The sequence below is a fragment of the Gorilla gorilla genome, chromosome 12 (genome assembly GCF_029281585.2).
Source record: "Gorilla gorilla gorilla isolate KB3781 chromosome 12, NHGRI_mGorGor1-v2.1_pri, whole genome shotgun sequence".
Classification (NCBI taxonomy): domain Eukaryota; kingdom Metazoa; phylum Chordata; class Mammalia; order Primates; family Hominidae; genus Gorilla; species Gorilla gorilla.
In genome coordinates, this window is record NC_073236.2 from 138,861,124 (window position 1) to 138,884,237 (window position 23,114).

The window sequence follows — 23,114 nt, forward strand, 5'->3', positions numbered from 1 at the left end:
CCTAGCCCACAGACGGGGAGGTCCCCACGTGTGAAGGATGAGGCTGTGGCCACATAGGACCCTGCAGCTCCACAACTCAGCTGCTGTGAGAACCAAACAGGGGGTTCAAGGAGCCCCAGCGCCTGAGTCTGCCCCAGAGATCTGGAGTTCATCAGGTAAGATCCAGGCTGAGCAAAAGGATTTAAAAAACCAGCTCATCAAAAAGCAAAAGGATTTAAAAAACCAGCTCATCAAATGCCTCCATTAAGTAGCACAATGCGGTAGGAAGGGCTTGTTGGGCTTGTTTCGACAGTGGAGGCCTCCTCAGCACTCATGGGAACCACAGACCCTCGCCGAGGGAAGCTGCCAACCAAGCCAGAATCTGCTCCTCCCAACATCCTCAGCTGATCCCCATGCACAGGAGGGTTCCGAGTGGTTTCCTCTGGCTTTCAATCACTCAACACAGCACAAAAAAGAGAGTGTGCCCCACTGCATTGCATCTGGTAATTTAACAACCACACATGCAGGACTGTGCTCACACATACTGTCACACGTGACCATCTGGCTGGCAGCCCAGGGACCGGCCACTGCAATCCACACCTCACCCAGCATAAGTAAAACTGCACCCAATGGGAACTCTAATGGTTTCTTCCCATCCCTGTGGGCACTGTGTGCTCCCACCCACTTCGCTGACCCCAGGGGGCTGTACACGGGTGAGATTGCCAGACCAGGTGGGTGCTAGAACTGGGAGTGCTGCCACGGCTCTGGGAGCTCATGGGACGTCTGTGGATCCACCAGCTCTCTGGAAGGGGCAGTGCCTGTGGAGGCACCAAGGGCAGCAGGGAAGGAGACCCTGGCTATGTCCCGGGTGCATGGGGTGTGGCTGGACCCAGGCCCCCTGGCCCTTTGCAGCTTGACCACTGGCCTTGCCTGACCGAGGGCTGAGCTCACTGGAGAGATGAAGAAATGTAGACATATCCCTAAAGGCAGGAAGACCCTCCTCAGTATTTCCCCATGGGTGTGTGTAACGTGTAACTCTTATAAGTGAACACTTGACTGGGATAACAGAATTCTAGCTAACCAGCGTGAAACAGGATGAAATGTAAGTGCCCGCAGCTCCCTGCCTGACTTTGATGTGCGTTCTCACCACACCTGTGAGGATATCTCACCATTGCCTCCCGCATTTACTCTCACACACGGGCGCCTGATGACAGGTGGGCATCCCCCACTCCGCTGCACACAGAGGAAGGCAGGGCCAGCTCCACCACAGGGCTGCAAGCACTGAGCCCCTAGCCCAGGCATGTGGGCTTGACAATGGGAAGAGCTGAGCGATGGGGCTTCCTCAGGACGCCGTGGCCTGTGGAAGCCAGAAAGTCAACCTGTTTGCCGTAAAAGAGAAGGGCCCTGAGGCTTGGGAGAGGTCCCAGGTCCCAGTCTCTCTCCTTGCTTCTCCTGGGGCCATGGTTCTCACACTCCCTGCCAGTTACTATGACTGACAGCTCTCAGGTTCTGAGAAAAGGAAGGGCCACCAGCGTTCTCGGTAATGAGTCCTGCAGAATGGAGCTCAGAAGCATTTCCTTAATTGTTGACCTAGGCCATCCAAAAACACAAACACCTGCTGCTTTTATAGCATCCAGACCTTTCTCATGCCACCACCCAGGAAGCAGCCATGCCTCTTCCAACTTCCAACCTCCCCTCCCACATCCTAGAAACCACCTGCACACACACCCACATGCAACACACCTGGCCCACATGCATGCCTCCACACGTGCACACAAAAACTCATGCACACACATATAGGGATGCATGCACACACACAGACACAAACACAGGCACACAGACACACACACACATGCAACACACATGGCCCACATGCATACCTCCACACATGCCCAAAAACTCATGCACACACACACAGGGATGCATGCACACACACAGACACAAACACGGGCACACAGACACACACACACGCAACACACATGGCCCACATGCATGCCTCCACACATGCACAAAAACTCATGCACACACACAGGGATGCATGCACACACACAGACACAAACATGGGCACACAGACACACACAAATGCATGCACACACATACACATAGGCACATACACACCACAGAAGAGCAAGTGTATCAATATGCTGAGGTCAGGACAGGAATAAAAATTTTAGCTGATACAGACCAAGCCTGGAGTTGTAAAGTTGGAACCCAAAACTCAAAGTAAAAGTCAAATTCCTATAAAAATAAGTCACAGGCAGTGTCTGGAAGGACGCACTCACTCTGAGTGCATACAGAGGCCATATCATCCTGCTAAACAGGCTTTCTCCATGATGACCTAGGAATCTCCCTAGCAATGGGAGCTCTGGCTAGCCTAATTTCTCCAGATCCCCCAGTGACCGACGCATCTGAGCACATTCTTGCTGCAGACTTTCACTAAGACATCGCTTGTCCCCCAGCCACACCATTGTCCAGGACAGGTCCCCCTCGCCACCGCCCGGGGGGGACCCGTGGGGCTCTTGTGGAGGACCTCAGGGGCAGCACTAATAAGGAGCAGGAGCCGGAACAGGGTGCAGAGACCCCAAGTGGCAGATGCGTGGTGAGCAGTGGCCACAGTGAGCAGTGGGCCACTCCCAGAGAAGCTCAGGTAGTGCAGCCGCCTTCGGAGGAAGGGCTTGCTCTGCTCTCATTATTCAGGACAAGAACAGTTTTTAGTTCACATCAAAAAGACGCGATATTGATCGATGTTATATCTTGATGTAAAGTACACACTCACATAGGATATTAACTTCCAACTAATTCATCACGCTGACCACTCACCATTGCTACCGGTTAATTGTCCTGGTGAGGACATTGCCTGCAACCCAGGGATCTAGGAATGGAAAACACTGAACTTGGTGTCCACAGAGAACAGTTTCCATGACCGAGGACACAGGAAGGGTGTGCCGAGCTTTAACAAATAAAACATAATATTTTAAATATAGAAAATTTTAAATGCTAGCTAAGGAAAGCAAATAAGAGTCAACAAAGGCCTCTAATGAGTCATCTGTTGCTTTATTACGCCGTGCGAACCAGATGATGCTATCTGAAATCAACCTAACTTCTGCTCAAAACGTTAAAAAACTAAAGTCAGGAACACAACCAGATTAGAGGTAATTAGGCGTTCCAAATCAAAGTTGCAATTGATGCTAATCCCTTTCTTCTATACTAACACACCTTATGTCAAATTGGCCTTAGTTTGCCAGAGAGAATTATTTGCCGTAATATGCGGTAATATGCCCTCCAGGCACTGCTTTCTGTGCCCCTTCCTGTGCCCTGGAGACATCACCTGTAGCCCTCCAGGAAAACCTCTGTGGACAGCCTGGGCACGGAGGTGCTGAGATAACAGCAGGTCAGTCACCAGGAGGAATAAAGGCAGGGAGAGGGGACATGGGTTCCGCCAGGTCCTGCCTTCTCCAAGGCCCACATTTCCCACCGCTTAAGCGATTCTGGGCATTTAATGAGCTAATTGAATACATTTCCTTGACACATTTCTTGGAAATAAAATAGTTATTCCAACTCAACTTCTTCAAAAGTAAACTTTGAGTCTTTCCCATTCAAAACAAATAAAAATATTTAAAAACAAAAGCAAAACCCCTTCTCATCCAACGATTCCCCCGACCCCAGTGGGTGGCAACGGCATCACCCCGCTGTCTTGGTTGAAGCTCCTCAGTTCCTGTGACCTTCCTGCCTCCTGACCCTCGGTGTCCAACTCACCAGCAAATCCCCTGAAATGTCTCTCCCTCTGCCTGGAGTCACAGGGTTCAGTTGCCTTCAAAGCTGCTTTACCGGCCTCATAAAAGACCCCCGTTTCCAGCTTTGTCCCAGGTCAGTGTATTCTGAAAGTCCCAGCTGGGCGGCCCTGTTAAAATACGGTTCAGGTAACGTCATTCTCTGAACAAAATCTCCCCAAAGTTTGCCATTTCTCAAAGGAAAAGCCAGTGTCCGGTGATGCCCTGTGAGGCCGGCACCTGCAGTCTCTCCCTGTCCCCATCCAGCTGTCCTGCAGCGCCGCCGTGCCTGCCTGGGGTCCGTCCACCTGCCCTGCCCAGCTCTCCTGCAATCCTGCCATACCTGCCTGGGGTCCGTCCACCTGCCCCACCCACTCCTCTCCTGGCATCCTCATGTCCTGGGGTCTGGGCTGAGAGTCCCCTCCTCGGCAGCTTCCCTAACCGACCAGTTAAAATCGGAACTCCGCCATCCCCACTGCTCTTCATACCTCTTCCCAGCTTTATCTTTCTCCCTAGAACTTCTCAGAACCCATGTGCTGCTTGACAACAGAGCGTGAGTTCCATGATGGAAGGGTCCTCTCTACCTTCTCCACTTCAGAGGGCCCAGCTCCTACAGCCCAGCCTGGCATATCCGAGGGGCACCAGACAGTTCTCAAACGGAATGCAACAGGAAGCCTACTTCTACCCTTGTAACTTTATCCATGCAGTTCCAATAAAAATTCAGTACAGACAACTTTGAAGTGTAGCCTTACAATTCTAACAATGTGTTTAATGAAATAAGACAGCTGCAGAGAAGAGGACCTGCTACACAGAGACATGAAAACATAAAATCCACCGCGATGCCGCAGCAGCCGCAAAACAGTGAGGGCCGTGAACCCGCGTCAGCACCGGGAGGTCTCGGGTACATGTGGGGTGTATGACATCCCTGGAGAAAAAAAAACAAAAAACATTCCTACAGAGAAAGATCTTCAGACTACTGCTCAATGTAGTAATGCTTTGATAACTGTAAACATGGGTCTCATATGCCTCATTTCACAAAGTTCGTTCCAGAGAGATCAACAGTCACAGGGATGTAGAAAAACAAAATAAAAACCAGTGAGGAAATATCAGTGTGTGTTTGTGTGCGGGGATGTGTGTAAGCATATTGGGTTAGTGTGACTCAAAAGCCAGAAGTTCTTGAGTGAAGGATTCATTACATAGAAATAAAAAACCTTTCTGTAACAAAAATACCATATTCAAAAATAAATGCGTGCCGCAGACCCTGGGTTCATAGAGCCTCACATGAGGAAACATGAGCAACCTCTGAAAATTGAGCAGGGAATATAAAAGTCATTCCCAAAAGGAGGAATAAAAGAAAATGAATTATAAATGTGAAAATACATGCAACCTCACTAGCCATGAAAAAATCATAGTCACTAGAACATTAAGATTTTTAAACTACCAGGCAGGCAAATGTTTAAAAGGAATAGCAACACCGCACATCGGCAAAGACGTGCGGACATGGACGTCCATACGGTGTTGGCAGGTGTGTGTGAATGCACAGAATGTTCCCAGAAAACACTCAGAAACAGATGTGAACGCTGACTAGGCCTAGGTTTTAATGTGGCATTTTTACTTCTAAGAATTCATCCTAAACACACAATCAGACTTGGCACTGAGAGTGGTGGGCAAGGTGTTCATTTCACACCTTTCACTTTTAAAGTGCACTATGATTTATAGGTGATACTGAGAAGCTGCTAAAAATATTTAGTTCAGCATCTGTTGATAAGAAAAGGAGTCCAAAAATAACAAGCATGTGTGAAAAGCAGAAGAGTATAACTAATATATTAAGAATTATGTATGTACATACATGTAAATATAGCATGTACATATATACATGTAAACATAGCATGGAGAAGACTCAGAAGAATAGGGTTTCAAAACATTAATAATTTATGCAAATGTTTATAATTTTAAAATTATGAAAATGCATCATTTATTATTATTTAAATATATGAAGGTCAATTTTTTTTATTAAGTCCTGATTTTTGTTGCTAAAGTTGATTTACCTTCATAAAATTTAAGGTGAGTTTCTTAATAATTTAGAAAAATCATAAATACTAAATTTAGCTACTTTACTGCTTTTTAATTTATTTATGCAGCTGAGTGCATCTCTGCTGAGATCATTCTCGTATGTCTTTGTTGGAAGCGTAGCACACTGATGCCTTCTAGCAGATTCAAACAGAGAAGCCTATTCTAAAACAGAATATACTTGACATAAAGTATCACACAGCGTAACACTCACCAAATAATTATTGCTATTCTATAGATTCGAAGTGTGATAAAAATGTATGCAAGTTGTTATAAAGCATTGCCCCTTGTTTATCCAGAAGTCAGTATATTTCCTTCCCTGAATCGTTGGCATTGAGAGAATTAGTGAATGCATATCAGGTGCTGGAAGAAGCGTAAAGAGCCAGGAAGAGGCACGGGGAGGAGAGACTAACCACGCAAGTTACTAGGCCATACGGGTGGAAGGAAGGAACAGACTTCCAATTTAGCCTAGTTTCTAGAAGTTAACAGCTAAGGGAGCCGTAAGAAGTGCTTGGTTATCAAGAATTCTAAACTTCTAATACTGTGCCTTCTGACTTGGTCAACTGGGTCTACCAAAGATTGAAGATTGTATGGAAATACATCTGTATACTGGTGGTATAACTGGCATTGAAGATTTTTGCATGACCAATGACTTTACTCATATGTAGAACATAAGCCCCTGGAGGAGGTGGAGCAAGCCACAGACACGTCCGACGACGTCTGCCACCTGCTGCCTACACACAGGCGTGCAATCTGCCTCACTGCTCTGTGCCTCTGCTTCCTGATCTGTAAAAGGAGATAATTGCAACTTTATTCAGACACGCGAATGGGTAAATGAGACGGTATTTGTGAAAGTTCCTAACAGAGAACCTGTCACAGAATAGCAGTGGTCCAATATAATTCAGTCATTTTTCTGGCAGGTTATCTTTATGGATATTTTCATGTTAGTAAAAATGAAACCATTTTTTGGCACAAGAAAGAAAAATAAACTCTCTTAATCCAGCAGCATATCCAACAAACAGAAAGAATCAAGACGTCAACGAGTAATCTATCAGCAAATGTCATTTGAGTGACGAAAATCCACACTCCTAGTTTTAGATATAAACCAAAACAATTCAGATAAGAAGAAAAACGAACGCCAATCAGTTAGAGTCCCACTAAGATCTACACAGAAACAACGACAGCTGCCCTTGGAAGGTAAAATGAAAGCAGAAACCTGAGGATGCACTTTCTTCCAGTGAACAATGACAAACACTTTCCATATTTTCTTCCAGTGAACAATGACAAACACTTTCCATTGGAAAAATGGATAATATTCTGCCCATCAAAGTTAAGAGTTTGAAGTTTAGAGACATAAAATGAAGTCCCCATAAAAGCAGGGTCTTTGGCTGAGATTTGCTGGTGGCCACAGCTCAGCCCTGCAACGTGTGGTGGCTGCGAAGGACATAGGAGCTGCCACTCAGGTCATCCCCACTCACTTTGCATCCCAAGAGGCCAACAGTGCCTAGGACAGGCTGGGGACTCAGTGAGCACTTCTCCACTTAAAAACATGCACACATGTGTCTGTTTAATTATACTCCAACCCTCATCTGATCCATTTTTCTTAGTTATGTGACTTTGGCTAAGTTATTACTCTTTTATGTGCATTATTCTTGGCACCTCTAATGATGAGAATATTGGATCTCTATGGTCCATTCTGTATAGTCATATATGATTCCATGATTATTTTATGGATTTTTTACTTAAAATGATAAAATCTGATTCTTGGACCAACATTGCAATGAAATAATAATTAAATTACATTACACACATAAAACTGATTCAAAAACTTCGCAGTGCCATATGAATCAAATGGATACATTCCTAAAAACTACTGTTTCTCCTAGGATAGTATTACTTAACATAGACTTGTTTAAAAAATAACTTGAGCCTATTATAGTCATTACATTTTTTTAGGTTCTGCTAATTCAACATTTGATAATTTCCCTTGAGTTGCTTTATAATGTAATACTTTGTTTACTCCTAGGCAAACATTTCCAGAGAAAGTTATAAGGTGTATAAATTGTAGGAGGTGTGTTTAATGTCAGATACAGAGTAAGCTTTGAATCTTAGGGGTGAATGAATTAAATTCATCAGGTAAAATGCAATGAATTACAAAATAGTTTTATCTTTTCATTTTTATAGAATTGAAATGCTGATTACTTAACAATACCTTTATCAAATTTCTCAAAACTTAGGAAAATTCTCCCTCAATGTAAAGACCACTGTTTATTCTACCTGTTTTAATTAAGATTTTATAAATATTCCTGAAAACTGCACACTCAACCACATCACTTCCTTCCTTCCAGTTTCCCAGGAGTGTGCTCCCTTTAGCAGGCTTACCTTAGTAGATTCAGGTCAAAAAGAATGTCAGGGGAGAAACGCATCATCTCAGCTAAGGAGGTCACAGTGATTTACAGTCTGAAAAGGGCTACTTGGCGGTGTTCCTACCCCTGAGCAGGGCATGTCTGAGCATTCCCCCAGGCAGACGAGGGTTACACATGCACAGAGGGGCTACATTGCAGCTGCCAGGAGGCAGCAAGGCTGGAGACCAGAGTCCTCCCCGTGTCTCCACCCTGGTCCTTTCCACCTGGCTATGCTCAAACACCAGCCACTTACTGAGCCTGGGAACCTGTCTGGGCGGTTTCCTTTTGAACCCACATATCAATATTGAGAGTCCATCCAACATCTTTATCTTGTCAAAATTAAGGTTCAACAGCCACATAAGAGCTAAAGAAAAATAGGTTTTATAGACACCATTAAAAATTTTCTCAGGAAAAACATCTTTTTAAAATTCCCTCTTTCTACAAAATAGGCATATTAAATACTGAGACATGCTTTTAACATATAACCATTTAACTTTTTGCTAATGAAAAGAATGCAAAGTTTTCATCATGCAACTTCACCCTAACCAAAAAAGCAATTACATAAACTTATAATTTCAACAGCCAAAAACATTTAAGGGAAAAAAGGTCTTAATGTTCAATAATAGGGAACATTGGATATAATGTTATTACATCTACTTAAATGACTACTTTCCTATGTAGTGTGTATGAAAGAAGAACAAGCAACCTCAAAGATATCACAGGTTTGGTTCTAGACCACCCTAATCAAGTGGATATTGCAATAATGCAAGTCACACAGTTTTTTGGTTTCCCAGTGCATATCAAAGTTATGTTTACAGTATACTGTAGTCTATTAAGTGTGGAATAGCATTACATATAAAACAATGTATATACCTTAATTAAAAAAATACTTTATTGCTAAAAATGTTAACAATCATCTGAGCCTTGGCTGGGTTGTAATCATTTTGCTGGTGGAGAACCTTGCCTCGTTGTTGTAGGCTGATGGATCAAGATGGTGGCTGCTGAAGGTTGAAATGGCTGTGGTAATTTCTTAAAATAAGACAACATTGAAGTGTGCCACATAGATTAACTCTTCCTTTCATGAAAGATTTCTCTGTAGCATTTGATGCTGTTTGGTAGAATTTTACACATAGTACAACTTCTTTCAAAATTGAGGTCAAACCTCTTAAACCCTGCCACTGTGTCATCAACTAAGCTCACAGAATATTCTAGATCCTTTGTTGTCATTTCAGCAATGTTCACAGCATCTTCACTAGGAGTGGATTCCATCTCAAGAAACTACTTTCTTTGCTCATCCACGGGAAGCAATTCCTCATCTATTAATGTTTTATAATGAGATTGCAGCAATTCAGTCACACCTGCAGGCTCTGCATCTAATTCTAGTTTTCTTGCTATTTCTACCACATCTGCAGGTACCTGCTCCACTGAAGTCTTAAATCCCTCACAGTCACCCATGAGGGCTGGAATCACCATCTTCCAAAGTCCTGTTAATGATATTCTGACCTCCTCCCATGAATCATGAAATGTACTTAGTGGCATCTAGAATGGTGAATCCTTCAATTTACTTTGCCCAGATCCATCAGAGGAATCACTCTCCATGGCGGCTATAACTTTATGAGATGTATTTCTTAAATAATAAAACTTGAAGTCAACACTACACCTTGATTCCTGACTTGCAGAGTGGATGTTATATTAACAGGCATGAAATCAGCCTCAATCTCCCTGTATGTCTCCATCAGAGCTCTTGGGTGACCATGTATATTGTCAATGAGTAGTAATATTTTGAAAGATATCTTTTTTTTCTTTTTGCCTCAGTGGATCACAACAGTGTGCTAAAAATATTCAGTCAACCACACTGTCAACAGATGTGCTGTCATCCAGTCTTTGTGGTTTTATTTATAAAGCACAGGCAGAGTAGGTTTAGCATTATGCTTAAGGGCCCTGGGATTTTCAGAATGGTAAAAAAAAAAGAAAAGAAAAAGAAAATCACTGGCTTTAACTTAAAGTCACAAACTCCATTAGCCCAGAATAAGAGAGTCAGCTTGTCCTTTGAAAATTCAAAGCCAGGCACTGACTTCTCCTCTCCAGCTATGAAAGTCCTGGATGGCGTCTTCTTCCAATAGAAGGCTGTTTGATCTATGTGGAAAATCTATTGTTGAGTATAGCCACCCTCATCAATGATCTTAGCTGGATCTTCAGAATAACTTGCTGCAGCTTCTCCATCAGCACTTGTGGCTTCACCTTGCACTTTTATGTTGTCAAGATGGCTTCTTTCCTTGAACCTCATAAACCCACCTCCACTAGCTTCCAACTTTCCTTCTGAAGCTTCCTCCCCTCTCTAGACCTTCACAGAATTGAAGAGTTAGGGCCTTGCTATGGATTAGGCTCTGGCTAAGAGAATGCTGTGGCTGGTTTGATCTATCCTGGCCATTCAAATTTCCTCCATATCAGCAAATAATACTATTTTCACTTTCTTATCATTTGTGTGTTCACTGGAGTAGCGCTTCTTAATTTCTGTCAAGAATTGTCCTTTGTTTTACCACCTGACTAATTGTTTGTTGCAAGAGGCCTAGCTCTCTGCCTATCCAAGCATTCAACACGACACCCTCACTAAGCTTGATCTTCTCTAGTTTTTAAGGTAGAAGTGAGACAATGGCCACTCTTCCTTTCACTAAAACACTTAAAACTACCCGAGGCTTCTGTGTCCTCTGCACCAGTCCCACTGCCTGTGTCGAGTGCGTGACCACCCCCCAGTATTGCCAACACCTTGAGTGTGGCCACCCCCCAGTATTGCCAATGCGTTGAGTGTGGCCACCCCCCAGTGACACAAAATGTCATTTGTTAAATGCACATAGAGGCAGGACGCAAGCCAGTTCACCAGCAGCAGGCACTGCACACCCTCATCAGGGATCACATGCTTGCTGCAGTGTAAAATACCACAGTAAAATACCATCACTACAGACTCAACCAGCAGCAAGCACTGCACACTCTCATCAGGGTTCACCTGCTTGCTGCAGACATTATCGTAGTAAAATACAGTTACTAGAGGCTCAACGGAGCTGATAAGAAGCTTCCATTCCGGACCTTAAACATGAATGTAACTCTCAACGTGCGGCTATTGTGAGGCAAGATAGATTTGATTTTATGAATTAATTTTGGCATTAGAGAGACTGGAATATAAATCCCTGCTATGTCACTTTCTAATCTGCTGCATGTAAGTAAGATATTTAGCTTTTGTGAGCCGGAGTTCCCTCTTGTGGAAAATGAGGCAAACATTAAAACGATATTAACATTAAAAATAATATGAGTAGCATGTATTATGTCGGAAACTCTGCTAAGAAGCTCATGAGCATTATTCCATTTAACCCTCATCAACTACTAATGAGTAAGGTTTTCCTAAACATCCTCATTTTACAGAGGAGTGAACAAAAGCTTCGAGAAGTTCCACAACTTGGGTGACGGGATGGCATCTGAACGTGAGCCCACATCCATTTGCTGAAGAGCTGCAATGTTATCAATTGCCATGTCTCATCTACCTGTCAAAACTGTTGTCGAGATGAAATGAGAGAGAGCGAAGGACAGGTCAGAGTCAGGTGGGGTCTCCGGTGGGCTCAGGGCAATTCCCGCCCTGCTCTCCTGTCCTCTTGCCCCACCCCCTGCCCCTCAGACTGACTGGCAGAAATTGCCAACATCACTTCACTGGCACTGATGGTCTCGCAAAAAGCTCCAAGGTGGTGACTGGCTTTGCTCCATCCCCCTGCACACTGACGTCACTGCAGAAACACGCGGGGGGCCGGGGGTTCTGAAATGACTTGGAGGGAGAAACAGTGGCTGTGGGAACGAGCGTCCGGGGAACCTGGGCGGTGAGGAGTGGGCTTCCCGGGATTCCTGGGTGAGGTGCTGAAGGGGCCCAGAGTTCCCAGGGACATCTCTTGAGCTGAGTTATCAACTAGACAGCTTTCTAGAGTTGTTTTTTTCTTTTGTTTTGTTTTTTATTTTTATTTTTATTTTTTTGAGATGGAGTCTCGCTCTGTCGCCAGGCTGCAGTGCAGTGGTGCGATCTCGGCTCACTGCAACCTCTGCCTCCTGGGTTCAAGCGATTCTCTTGCCTCAGCCTCCAGAGTAGCTGGGACTATAGGCATGCACCATCATGCCCAGCAAATTTTTGTATTTTTAGTACAGACAGGGTTTCCCCATGTTGGCCAGGATGATCTCGATCTCTTGACCTCGTAATCTGCCTGTCTAGGCCTCCCAAAGTGCTGAGATTACAGGCATGAGCCACTGCGCCCAGCCTGTTTTTGTTTTTTTTTTTTTCCTAGCCTCAGTGGATATTTTCTTTCCCTGTTCCATAATCCACATGTATTGCTTTAGACCAGAATTTTAATGAGAATATAGTTCAGTTTCACGCACAGGTTGGACTACTTTCAGAATGTAAATCAGAAGACAAGAGGTTTTTTTTTTTTTTCATTTATATAAGAATTTTTTTCATTTATATAAGAAGCCTGGACTATTTTAATGCCCCATATCATATATTTTGGCATATTTGCCTGAGTTCAGCTCAGAACAAAGCAGCACAGTCTTGCAGGATGAATCTTTCAGACATTACTTTCGAGTTAAGGTGCTTATAGCATCTTATAAAATATCAGAGATAAGTCCAAAACATAGACTTGTTGTTTATGACTCGGGATAATAAACACCTTCCATCATAAACCATGTACAACACATTCCTCACTGTGACTGGAAACAGAGCTAACGACACTGACACGTGTTTGAGAGATGTTATTACAAATTCCGTCTTTCAAATGCACATTTTTACTCAGCCTTTTAAGCTTTGTTCTAAGCAGCCTGGAGGTAAAAACTGGCATTTCTAGTGAATGAGTACGGCCCTACCATGGCAAAGACACAGTGACAAACAGCTGGCGCATAAGTGACATTTATCTGAATGATTAGAAAGCTGAATGTCCTTTTTAATTACTGTAAACATAGTACGTCACAAGCCGATTAGAGAAGATTATTGCTATCTTTATGCCATTCTGAATATATAAAATAAAATCATGAAACTTCTGTGCTATGTGTTTCTTCAGTGCTTTCAGCATACGAATTTAAGATGAAATGTAATGGATTTTTAAGCAACTGTCAAAAGAGCTTTTGTTATTAATATTGAAGCTAAAATCCAACAATACGCGACAGTACAAAATATAAAATGGCTATAAAAATGAGAACACCAGTCTAATCGCATTTTAATGTATTTCCGATTTTCTTAAGCATTTTATCACTCATATTTTTAAGAATATGCCTGTAGGGAAATATCATGCTGTGAAGGATGCAGGGCCAGCAGCTGCAATAACAGATCGTAACCCCTGGTTACTGGGCTCTGCCATTCCACTGTTACCATCTCGACTGTGGAAACCATGTTAATTTGCTTCACGTTTCTACAACCTATTGAATGCCCAATATTAGGAGAAAACTTAACAGATCCGAGGAATATTTTATTCTATCTATATCTGCTTGAACCTCGACTTTCAAGAAAATTTTTAAAAACAAGGCCTGCTGACACAATTACGGGTGCCCTGCTACGTGAGGATCTGTGGGAAAATGACTCTCCCTCCTTGGATTATTGGGTGACACACTAGCTACTTCATACCTGGCGCCTGACCACTCTTGAAAAAGATACAGGTAAAATAATTATCAGTTGAAAGCAAGGCAATAGGATCTCTTAGCAGAAATGAGGATAAGCTCAGGTTGACACAGCAGACTGAACCCGGGGAATGCCTGTTGATTCCTGGAGGACCGACTCAGAGGCTACTTCTGTCCTCACCGTGCAGAGGATCTAAGGGTCACCCCAAAGCTCTAGCCCCACTCCCAAGGTCCAGGAGTCCAAGGACTGTGGGACCCATAAGCCTGCACTTCCTCCCGGGGAAAGTGATGCACTGTCCCTGGGGTTTGCGTAGAGAAGCCTGTGATGCACCCAGGCATGATTTACGGGTGGGGGTCATTTGATCTGCTATATAACATCACTTGAATTTCCTCAGCCTTGGTTTCTCCATCTGAAAAATAAATGGGTGCCCTTACATAGTTGGATAGTTTAATTCCAGTGCTAAAGTTTTACCTCTTTGAGTTCGATACTGAGATGGGTGCTGCTCCAAGAAAAGAGAATGCTGACAGACTATGTCATGTGTCCCCTTGCTCTCTTTGAGCCCAAACTTCATAAACTCATTCTCTGACTCACTTTAGAAACAACAAGGAGGTTAAAAAAGAGGCTTAAGAACATTTAAGAAAAAAGATATTAGGTTTCCCTGAAATGTTAGTAACTGATTTTACAAAAAAATATGTATTTTATCCTTTCCATGGAAGATTGTGGATGCTTAGTTCCACAGAAGCATAAGTGATCCATGAAAATCAGCTCTCCCAAATAAAAAGTGTAAATATATGTTTTTGTAATGTATGGTGAATAGAATATGTGAAGTACTAATTATGACATAATGATAAACCAGTGATGTTATAAACATTAAATGGAAGTGATTTTATCTCATTACCCATTGGTGCAAAAGTAATCGCAGTTTCTGCATTGTTGGAATTTGCCATTTGATACTGGAATACATTCTTCGGTAAATGTGGTTACGTTACACATCATTTTAGTGTGCATTTCTCACTTTTTTTTTTTTTTTTGCTAGTGACTTACTACTTGCTATTTGTTTTATTTTAGACTATGGAAATGATGTGAGACAAAAAGCAAATTCAAGCGATTTTCTTATTTGAGTTCAAAATGGGTCGTAAAGGAGAGGAGACAACTCGCAACAGCAACAATGCATTTGGCCCAGGAACAGCTAACAAACGTACAGTGCAGTGCTGGGTCATGAAGTTTTGCAGAGGAGATGAGAGCTTTGGAGATGAGGAGCGTAGCGACGCCATTGGAAGTTGACGACCAGCTGAGAGTAATTATGGAAGCTGATCCTCTTAAAACCACACGAGAAGCTGCTGAAGAACTCAAAGACGACCATTCTACGGTCATCCAGCATTTGAAGCAAACTGGAAAGGTGAGGAAGCTCGATAAGTGGGTGCCCCAGGAGCTGAGCAAAAATTAAAAAAAATCGTTTTGAAGCATCGTCTTCTCTTATTCTACACAACAGTGAACCATTTCTCAATCAGATTGTGATGTGTGACAAAAAGTGGATTTTATATGACAACCAGTGATGACCAGCTCAGTGGCTGGATCAAGAAGCTCCAAAGCACTTCCCAAAGCCAAACTGACACCAAGAAAATGTCCTGGTCACTGTCTGGTGGTCTGTGCCGGTCTGACCACTACAGCTTTCTGAATCCCGGCAAAATCATCACATCTGAGAAGTGTGCTCAGCAAGTCAATGAGACACACCGAGAACTCAACGCCTGCAGCCAGCATTGATCAACAGGAAGGGCCCAATTTTTCTTCACAACAACACATGACTGTACACTGCAAAACCAATGCTTCAAAAGTTGAATGAGTTGGGCTGCGAAGTTTTGCCTCATTTGTCATATTCACCTGATCTCTCACCAACCAACTACTTCTTCAAGCATCTTGACAACGTTTTGCAGGGAAAACATTCCCACACCCAGCAGGATGCAGAAAATGCTTTCTAAAAGTTCGTCGAATTCTGAAGCATGGATTTTTATGCCACAGGAATAAACAAACTTATTTCTATTGGCAAAAATGTATTGCTTGTAAAGCCTCCTATTTTGATTAATAAAAATGTGTGTGAGCCTAGTTATAATGATTTGAATTTCACGGTCTGAAACCACAATTTCTTTTGCACCAAACTAATAATGAAATCATTATTGCTACAGTTTCCTAAGTGACTGCTATACAAAGCATTTTAGATAATCTTGTGTGATTATTTTTGTAACCTGTAAGTTATCTTCATTTGGCAACAAAAACCACCAAAGCCAAACGAAGGTGAGTTTCTCGCCAAAATCCAAACATCTTGTTAGAGGCTCTGCAGAGGCCAAAATCTACATGGAATTCAAAGCCACCAATCCTACAACACACGACTCTTTCCAGAATATCTATTTAATATGGCCATTTAGCTAAACGACATATAAAAAATAACTGCAAATTTCAAATATATAAAGCTGAGCAGAGTATCATAAAACAGATAGTATTAGGAAGAAAGTTCATGATTTGCAACGTATTGCTAAATACAATTTTTTAACAAAAACCAAAAATGCCTCCTTTGAAAATAATTTGAATATTTAAACTGTAAACATATATAACAAACATCATCTCATAATACAATGCGTGCTTCATAAAATAAGCAGTAAGCAAACATCCAGTTGGTAATAGTTAAGAAATTTACTCGTTTGACCTCATCCAAAACACTCTCAGAGGGTGTGCTGGGGTAGGTGTGGGGGATGTCACCTCTCAGTTGCCAGGGGCGATTCCAATTCTGCCTCTCATCTCAATGTAATCATGAATATGTTCCCTGTGACTATTTATGGTTTAGACAATTAACTATATGGTCACCCACCTAGAACAGAGGGCAGTCACTATGTCAGATGCCTTGTGGTGAAGGGTCTGAATACAGGCATCCCGGGAAAGCAGGTGGCCACAGAGCACAGTGCCTGGTAAGTCAGTGGGCAGAGGCCTCAGATCTCCATGAAGACTCCCTGTTTCTCAAGCTCATACTGGACTGACACCCCCACATCCCACATGGCTGTGTGGCTCCAGCTACACAGCTCCAGCTGACGTGTAACCAACGGACAGAGTGAAAATAAGCTGGCTATTTTCACACTTTTCTCATAAAATCTCCTTCCCACAATCCACCGCGTCTGATATGAAATTGCTCCACAATGTTGTTGATGCTTAGTATTGACACAGAGTATCTTTCCCAAACCCTTTCATTCTTTTTGTTAAATGTGTTTCTTGCAAACAGCATAAAGTTGGGTCTTGTCATTGATCCCCACTTTTTAATTGAAGTCCTTGTTCCTTTAACCTGTGAGGTAAGTTTTGATGTGGTTTCATTTGATTTCACCATGTTTGCCGTGTGTGTTCTGTTTGGATACTATATTCTTTGTTCTTCTTTTCTGTCTTCTTTGAATGAATCAAATATTTCTTAGTATCCCATTGCATCACTTTTAATGTTTTTTCTAAAACATGTAGATTCTTAAAATTTCCTAACAGTTTCTCTAGCTGAGAATAAAAGCTTTTCCTATCACCAACTACCATCAAATATAGTATCAATTCATGAACAACGTAAGAATCTTCAAATAATTTAATTTTAGTAACTCCTCCCATCCTCTATAGTCACGCTGTCATGATTTTCATAGCTATAAGCCCCCAAATGTAGTACTTTATTTTTATATATATAAACTTAAATTTATATTTCAATATATATACATATATATAATTATATATCAATGCATTAAAACATACATAAATTACATATGTGGATATGTGCTTTTTATATTTAATTTCAGGCACTTCATATTTCACCCTGCGGTTCACATTTCTATCTGCTTTCATTTCCTTTCAGTCTGAAGTACATCTTTTAACATTTTTTACAGTGCAAGGCTGTTTAAGAGTTTAATCTTTTTATTTTACTTCTGTTTGAATGGATCTTTAATACACGTTCATTGTTGAAGAATACTTTCACAGATACAGAATTCTAGGTTCATTATTTTTTTCTTTTAGCACTGTGAAGATATGGTTCTATTTTCTTCTCGCCCCTGTTGTTTCTAAGAAGTTGGCTGTCTTTTTAAATTATTTCTACGTAAGTATTTTATCTTTTTAATCTTCTGTTTTTAAGATTTTTCTATTTACTCTCACTTTCAGCAGTTTGATTATTATATGCTTTCAAAAATGATTTTGTTTTAATTTAATGCTATTTGGGGTCCAGTGAACTTTTCAGGACACATATTGATAACTCTCACTGATTTCATAAATTCGTGGCCATTGTATGTTCAAATATCCCTTCTGTTCCATTCTTCTGGGAATCTACTTAAGTCAGACTCTGCTATTATCCATAAATGTGAAAGTTTTTTCTTTATTTAATGCACCTTTGATTCAGTGCCTTTTCCCCCATGTGTCTCAGTTGAATTATGTGATTGATCTATCTTCAATTTCAGTATTTTGTTGTGTCCACTCTTCAGTTAAGCCCAATGACATAATTATTTATTTCTGACATGTTTTTCATTAATAACCTTTCTGCTTGAATTGTTTGTACTTTCTGTTTGTGAAATCACACATGTGGGTCATAGTTATTTTCCAGTCTCTTCAGGAGCACTCTGACATCAGGGTCATCCCTGGGTTTCCTACTCTTACACCGCATTTTACCATCCTGCTGAAAGCTTTCCTTCCTGGTGCTTTTGGAGAGAGCCAGCTGTGCCTGAGAGGGAACTCTTCTCTCGGCCCTGCTGCCCCACTCCCAGGCTTCTGCAAATGCCTCCTGCTTCTTTGAAGCGCTGGTGGGCAAATGCTCCTTGGTTGCAACTCCTGGGAAGTCTGTGCACCCCACCCAGCTAAATGCTGCTTTTCACAGTTTTGTGGAATGTCCAGTTGGTTTCTCCTTAGCTCATCTGTGAGGAGCCCGGCAGCATCACCGGTGGATATCTGCTCCTCTAGGAAGGGCTTATACTTTACGAATTTTAAAAAAAAAATGTATGCTTCTTTTTTAGAAAGCTCTTGCATAGATTTAAAGAACTATGATCTGAGAGTTTATCTATGTGTAGTCATGGTTTACAGTGGTTACTACAGTCTCTTGCTACTTTCCACATCTAAACACAAAGTGTAAGGACAATTAAGTTTTTTACAGTTATTTCATATCAACGAACAGTAGAAATATCTATTTGTTATGTACAATGTGGTAGATCTTTTACTAAGCAAAGAAACAAAAATATGCATTGTAACCAAGCTGTGTGTGTATGTATGTATATGTATATATATGGGTTTGTGAGTGTGCATGCACACACACATTTTTCCATTTTATATAATACATCACTTACGAATACACCATGAAGTGTAGGTTGACATTTATTAAGCCTAATTTTCAAGCTTAATGTGGTCACATTTCCTTTTAAGGGGAAGTACTCTATAACTCACAAAAATCAAGGGAAAATTTGTACATGCAAAAATCAACTTAAAATCATGCTTAACTCAACATTTTATTTACCATAGAAGAGTCATAAGGTAGAGTTGGTGCCCAATACATTTTCTTATTTGAAGAATGACCGTTAATTCTGTTACACTTTGGAGATAAAATATTACATCTCTTATTTTTCTTTTTTCTACTGGATTAATCCCACTTCATTTTTCCCACTTTCTGATCATTGATCCATGCATAGCTTGTTTTTATTTAGTCAGTTATTTGATGACATTTCTTTATCACTGTCATACCCAAAACCATGAGAAAAAATCTAATAATATAGCCCCCACTTCATTCCTCTGCTCCCACCCACCCAAGGTTGCCAGGATTCTGAACCCTATCTTTTATCATTTCTTGCTTTTATTTCTATGTCTCCATCTAGACAACAACAAAAGTATATCCTTGGTGCACGGCTGAGAGTGGGCTTGATCATGTTCAAATTTAGGAGACAATGACAAACGTGGCCATCAGAGTTACTGTAGAGCCATTTATATTCCTACCAGCAACTTATATAATTCCAGTGAGTGCACACTCCCTCTAATTAAGCTTTTTATTTTCAGTCAAATGGTGTGAAAATCCTTCATTGTAGCATTTGTGTTTCTCTCCTCTATTACACTCATGTTTGTTATTAACATGTTACTTCTGTGAAAGGCCTCTTATGTCTAATTCCATTTTTCTGATGTATAATTTGCATTTTTATTGTGATACATATTTCTTTGTTATAGATTTATAGTATATATTCATTTTTTCTTTAGTAATTGTTTTATTTATCTCTGCTCTTAAATACTACCAAGTTATATCCAAGAATAATGGAATATTTTTATATTGCTCCATTCCAAAGACAATATTCAGAAACCTGATCATTGACACCTGACAAGAACTGTGAGGGTTTTAAGATTTTACCTAAGTTCAAGCTAACATGTTATCCAGCAACAGCGCATGGATGCTGGCAGAAGACATGAGATGCCTGGCTTGGAGACAAAGGACTAAAGGACTTCGTTACTCAGAGACGAGCAGGACACAGAGCACCCACAATTTTCTTTATGATTTCTTGAGCCTGCTATCCCATGAAGCACCAAGAGGGCCAGATGATTGACAGTTGTATACCTGGTGGGTTGCATTACAGAAGAGAAACTCTGAACGTAGGAAACTTTGAAACTTTAACAACATTCAATAAGCATGCCTGCCCTTTTATCAGAGGCAAAACACTATCTCAACCTCAGAAAGCTGTTTGCTGCACAAACATCCTTGAAAAGGTTGTCTGGAACAAAGGCAATCAGCACTTCTGCACACAAGTTGTGCAGAAATGTGACCCCATTGATCATGATCTCACAATACCTTTCTATTAGCTAATACGCATATTCCATTTTCGTTAATTGCCTTAAAAATGTTTATCATCATTCTTTCCACTCCAGCGTCCAACCCAGGATCACGCGGCTCTATGCCGTCACGTCTCTTTTACCTTTTCACCCTTTGTTTACCTTTCTTGATCTTGACTTTTTTTTTTTTTTTTGGAAACATGGGTCAGTTATTTTGTGGAATGTTCCTCAGCTGAAGTTTGTGTGATTGTGTGAGGGTCACAAGTTTACATTTCTATCACTGTTGTCCTTCTCATTTGTGGTGTTAATTTTGATCACTTGGTTAAGTTGTGGACCCGCAAGTTTCTCCACCCTAACGTTACCATTTTTTCCTTTGTAATTTATACATAATTCAGGGGAGGACCCATCGGAACTGTGAACATATCCTGCCCCTGGTCTGACTTCACCCACTGGTTTTAAATCCATTGATAGCTTTTATTATAACTTCAGCATTTGTTCTCAATTTATTAGTTGGCATCTAACTACAAGTACAGCTTTTTCTTCTTTTCCATTTATTTATTCATTTATTTCAGTATAAACTCACTATTTCATTCAAATAGTTATAATTTAGTATCATTTTTAGGTTCATATTTGAATTATTCCAGGCTTGGCCCATGGGACACTTTCAGGCTGACTTTTCTGCCCTTCACACCTGTCACTCTTCCAGATGAACCTTATACTTAACACAGTGCTGGAGCCAGACTGTCCTCAGGGGCCCTGGTTCCCTTTTGTGAAGGAGAAGGGCATTTAGAATCCAAAGCCGGGAGCTGGGGTTCTCATGCTAGGGGGTATCTTTGGTTCCAGGACTGCTCAGTGCTCCACGGTAGGACACTTCTATCTCTGTATCTGTGCACCTCTCTCTCTCCAAACACACACACAGTACACACATACACACGTGTATTAATACCTACATATCCATTAGATAGCTATCAATATTAACCAGCTGAGTTCACACTGGTATCGTTATTTCATTTCTTGAAAATGAACCTTTGGTTTCCTCTGCGTAATTTTCAGTTTGTAACTTTTTACTTCCTTTAATTTAAATGTTTTATTTTAGTGTAATTACATTTATCAAACCTTTCATTTATCCCTAAAGTCTTTTGGTCTTGGTGTTAAACATCTTTCCTACACTAAGGCCTGCAGGTAAGAGTACATTCCAGTTTGTATTATTTTTTTGATATGATGTAAGGTAGGGATAAAATGTAATCCTACTTCATGTGGCTAACCATTCTTTCCATCTCTTTATATAAAATATTTTATTTCCACAATGATCTGCCATGCCACTTTTGTTATGTATCTCCTATTTCTGAGCTCTATATTTGATTCTACTGAACTTTTGTACCCCTGATCCAATATGACTCTGTCTTAGTTTATATAGATTTATGGTATGTTGTAGTAATTAAATGGAAAAATCTACCTTCCCAGTACTTTTTCAGATATGTCTGAGTTTGTTTTGGATCTTTAAGCTTTAATGTATTTTAGATTGTTTTTTAAAATGGTCTCTAAGTAAAGATTAAATTTTAAGAACTTTTGTCTAAGATTATTCATGTTGTGCCCTCTGAGTTATGAGGGTAGAGGGAGTTTTATATTTCCATTGTCATGGTTTTCCTTATACTTCAAAATTCCACAAAAGAGAAATTTATAAAATAAAAAAACATATTTAGATGAAATAGTAAATATTACAAATTACGTATCCAAAAGATTAAAGTTCCAAAAAATGTTCAAATCCAATTGTGACTCCAAGTTTCCATTAGAATCTCAGAACACACTTGTATTTATAAAACCTGCAGAATCCTTCTAGTAAACTTCACATTGTAGAAGCTTCATCATCTTCCAAATGTTTACATAGATATCTTGACTATTATTATTATTATTATTTTTTTTTTTGCCCTTTTGCAGCTGAAAACTCTTAGTCCAGGAGGAGAAGGACCTGTGATATTTGGCTTTCCCAGGAAACTCCTACATTCCTTCTCAAGATCAAATCTAAAAACAGGTTTGTAGAATATTCACTCCAGCTCTAAGAGATGGCAGAAGGTGCCAGGAGTCCATTGCCAGGAACACACTTTCCTCAGTCTCGTAAATGAACCTGCACAGATGGCAAAGCTAAGCAAAGGGCACTGCAAGACAGTGGGCAATGCGGTTCAAAGACGAAGGTGAAAGATGTATTTGCTCTCCTGTTTTTCTACTGAAGCAGCAACTGGGACAAGGAAGGAAATGCTGCCCAAAAGTGAGCCCAGCTAGAAGACAAATGGCAACATTTGAAGATGGAGCCCAGGTGGGGTCCCATGGCTGCCATCCTGCTCTCCCTCCTGAGGAGACAGTTGTGCAGCAGCCTATCTCGGAGAGGGCACTGGACCAGTGACAGCAATGAGAGCCTTCAAGGAGGGCTCTGGCACAGGGAAGCTCAGTTCATCTGAC

The 23,114-nt window shown here is 41.2% G+C and overlaps 1 protein-coding gene across 9 annotated transcripts in view; it reads right to left on the reverse strand.

Annotated features, from left to right (window-relative positions):
* The window catches only part of SNTG2 (syntrophin gamma 2), a 388,440-nt gene that overhangs the window by 261,280 nt on the left and 104,046 nt on the right, over window positions 1–23,114 (reverse strand). Inside the window, exon 1 of one of the 9 annotated variants that reach the window (XM_055378681.2) lies at window positions 15,065–15,788. The exons of the other annotated variants lie outside the window; for them this stretch is intronic. Within the exon in view, the coding sequence (XP_055234656.2) occupies window positions 15,065–15,136 (72 nt within the window). The 5' untranslated portion in view covers window positions 15,137–15,788. Of the gene's footprint in view, window positions 1–15,064; window positions 15,789–23,114 lie in introns of those variants that run through there. 9 annotated transcript variants of the gene reach the window in all.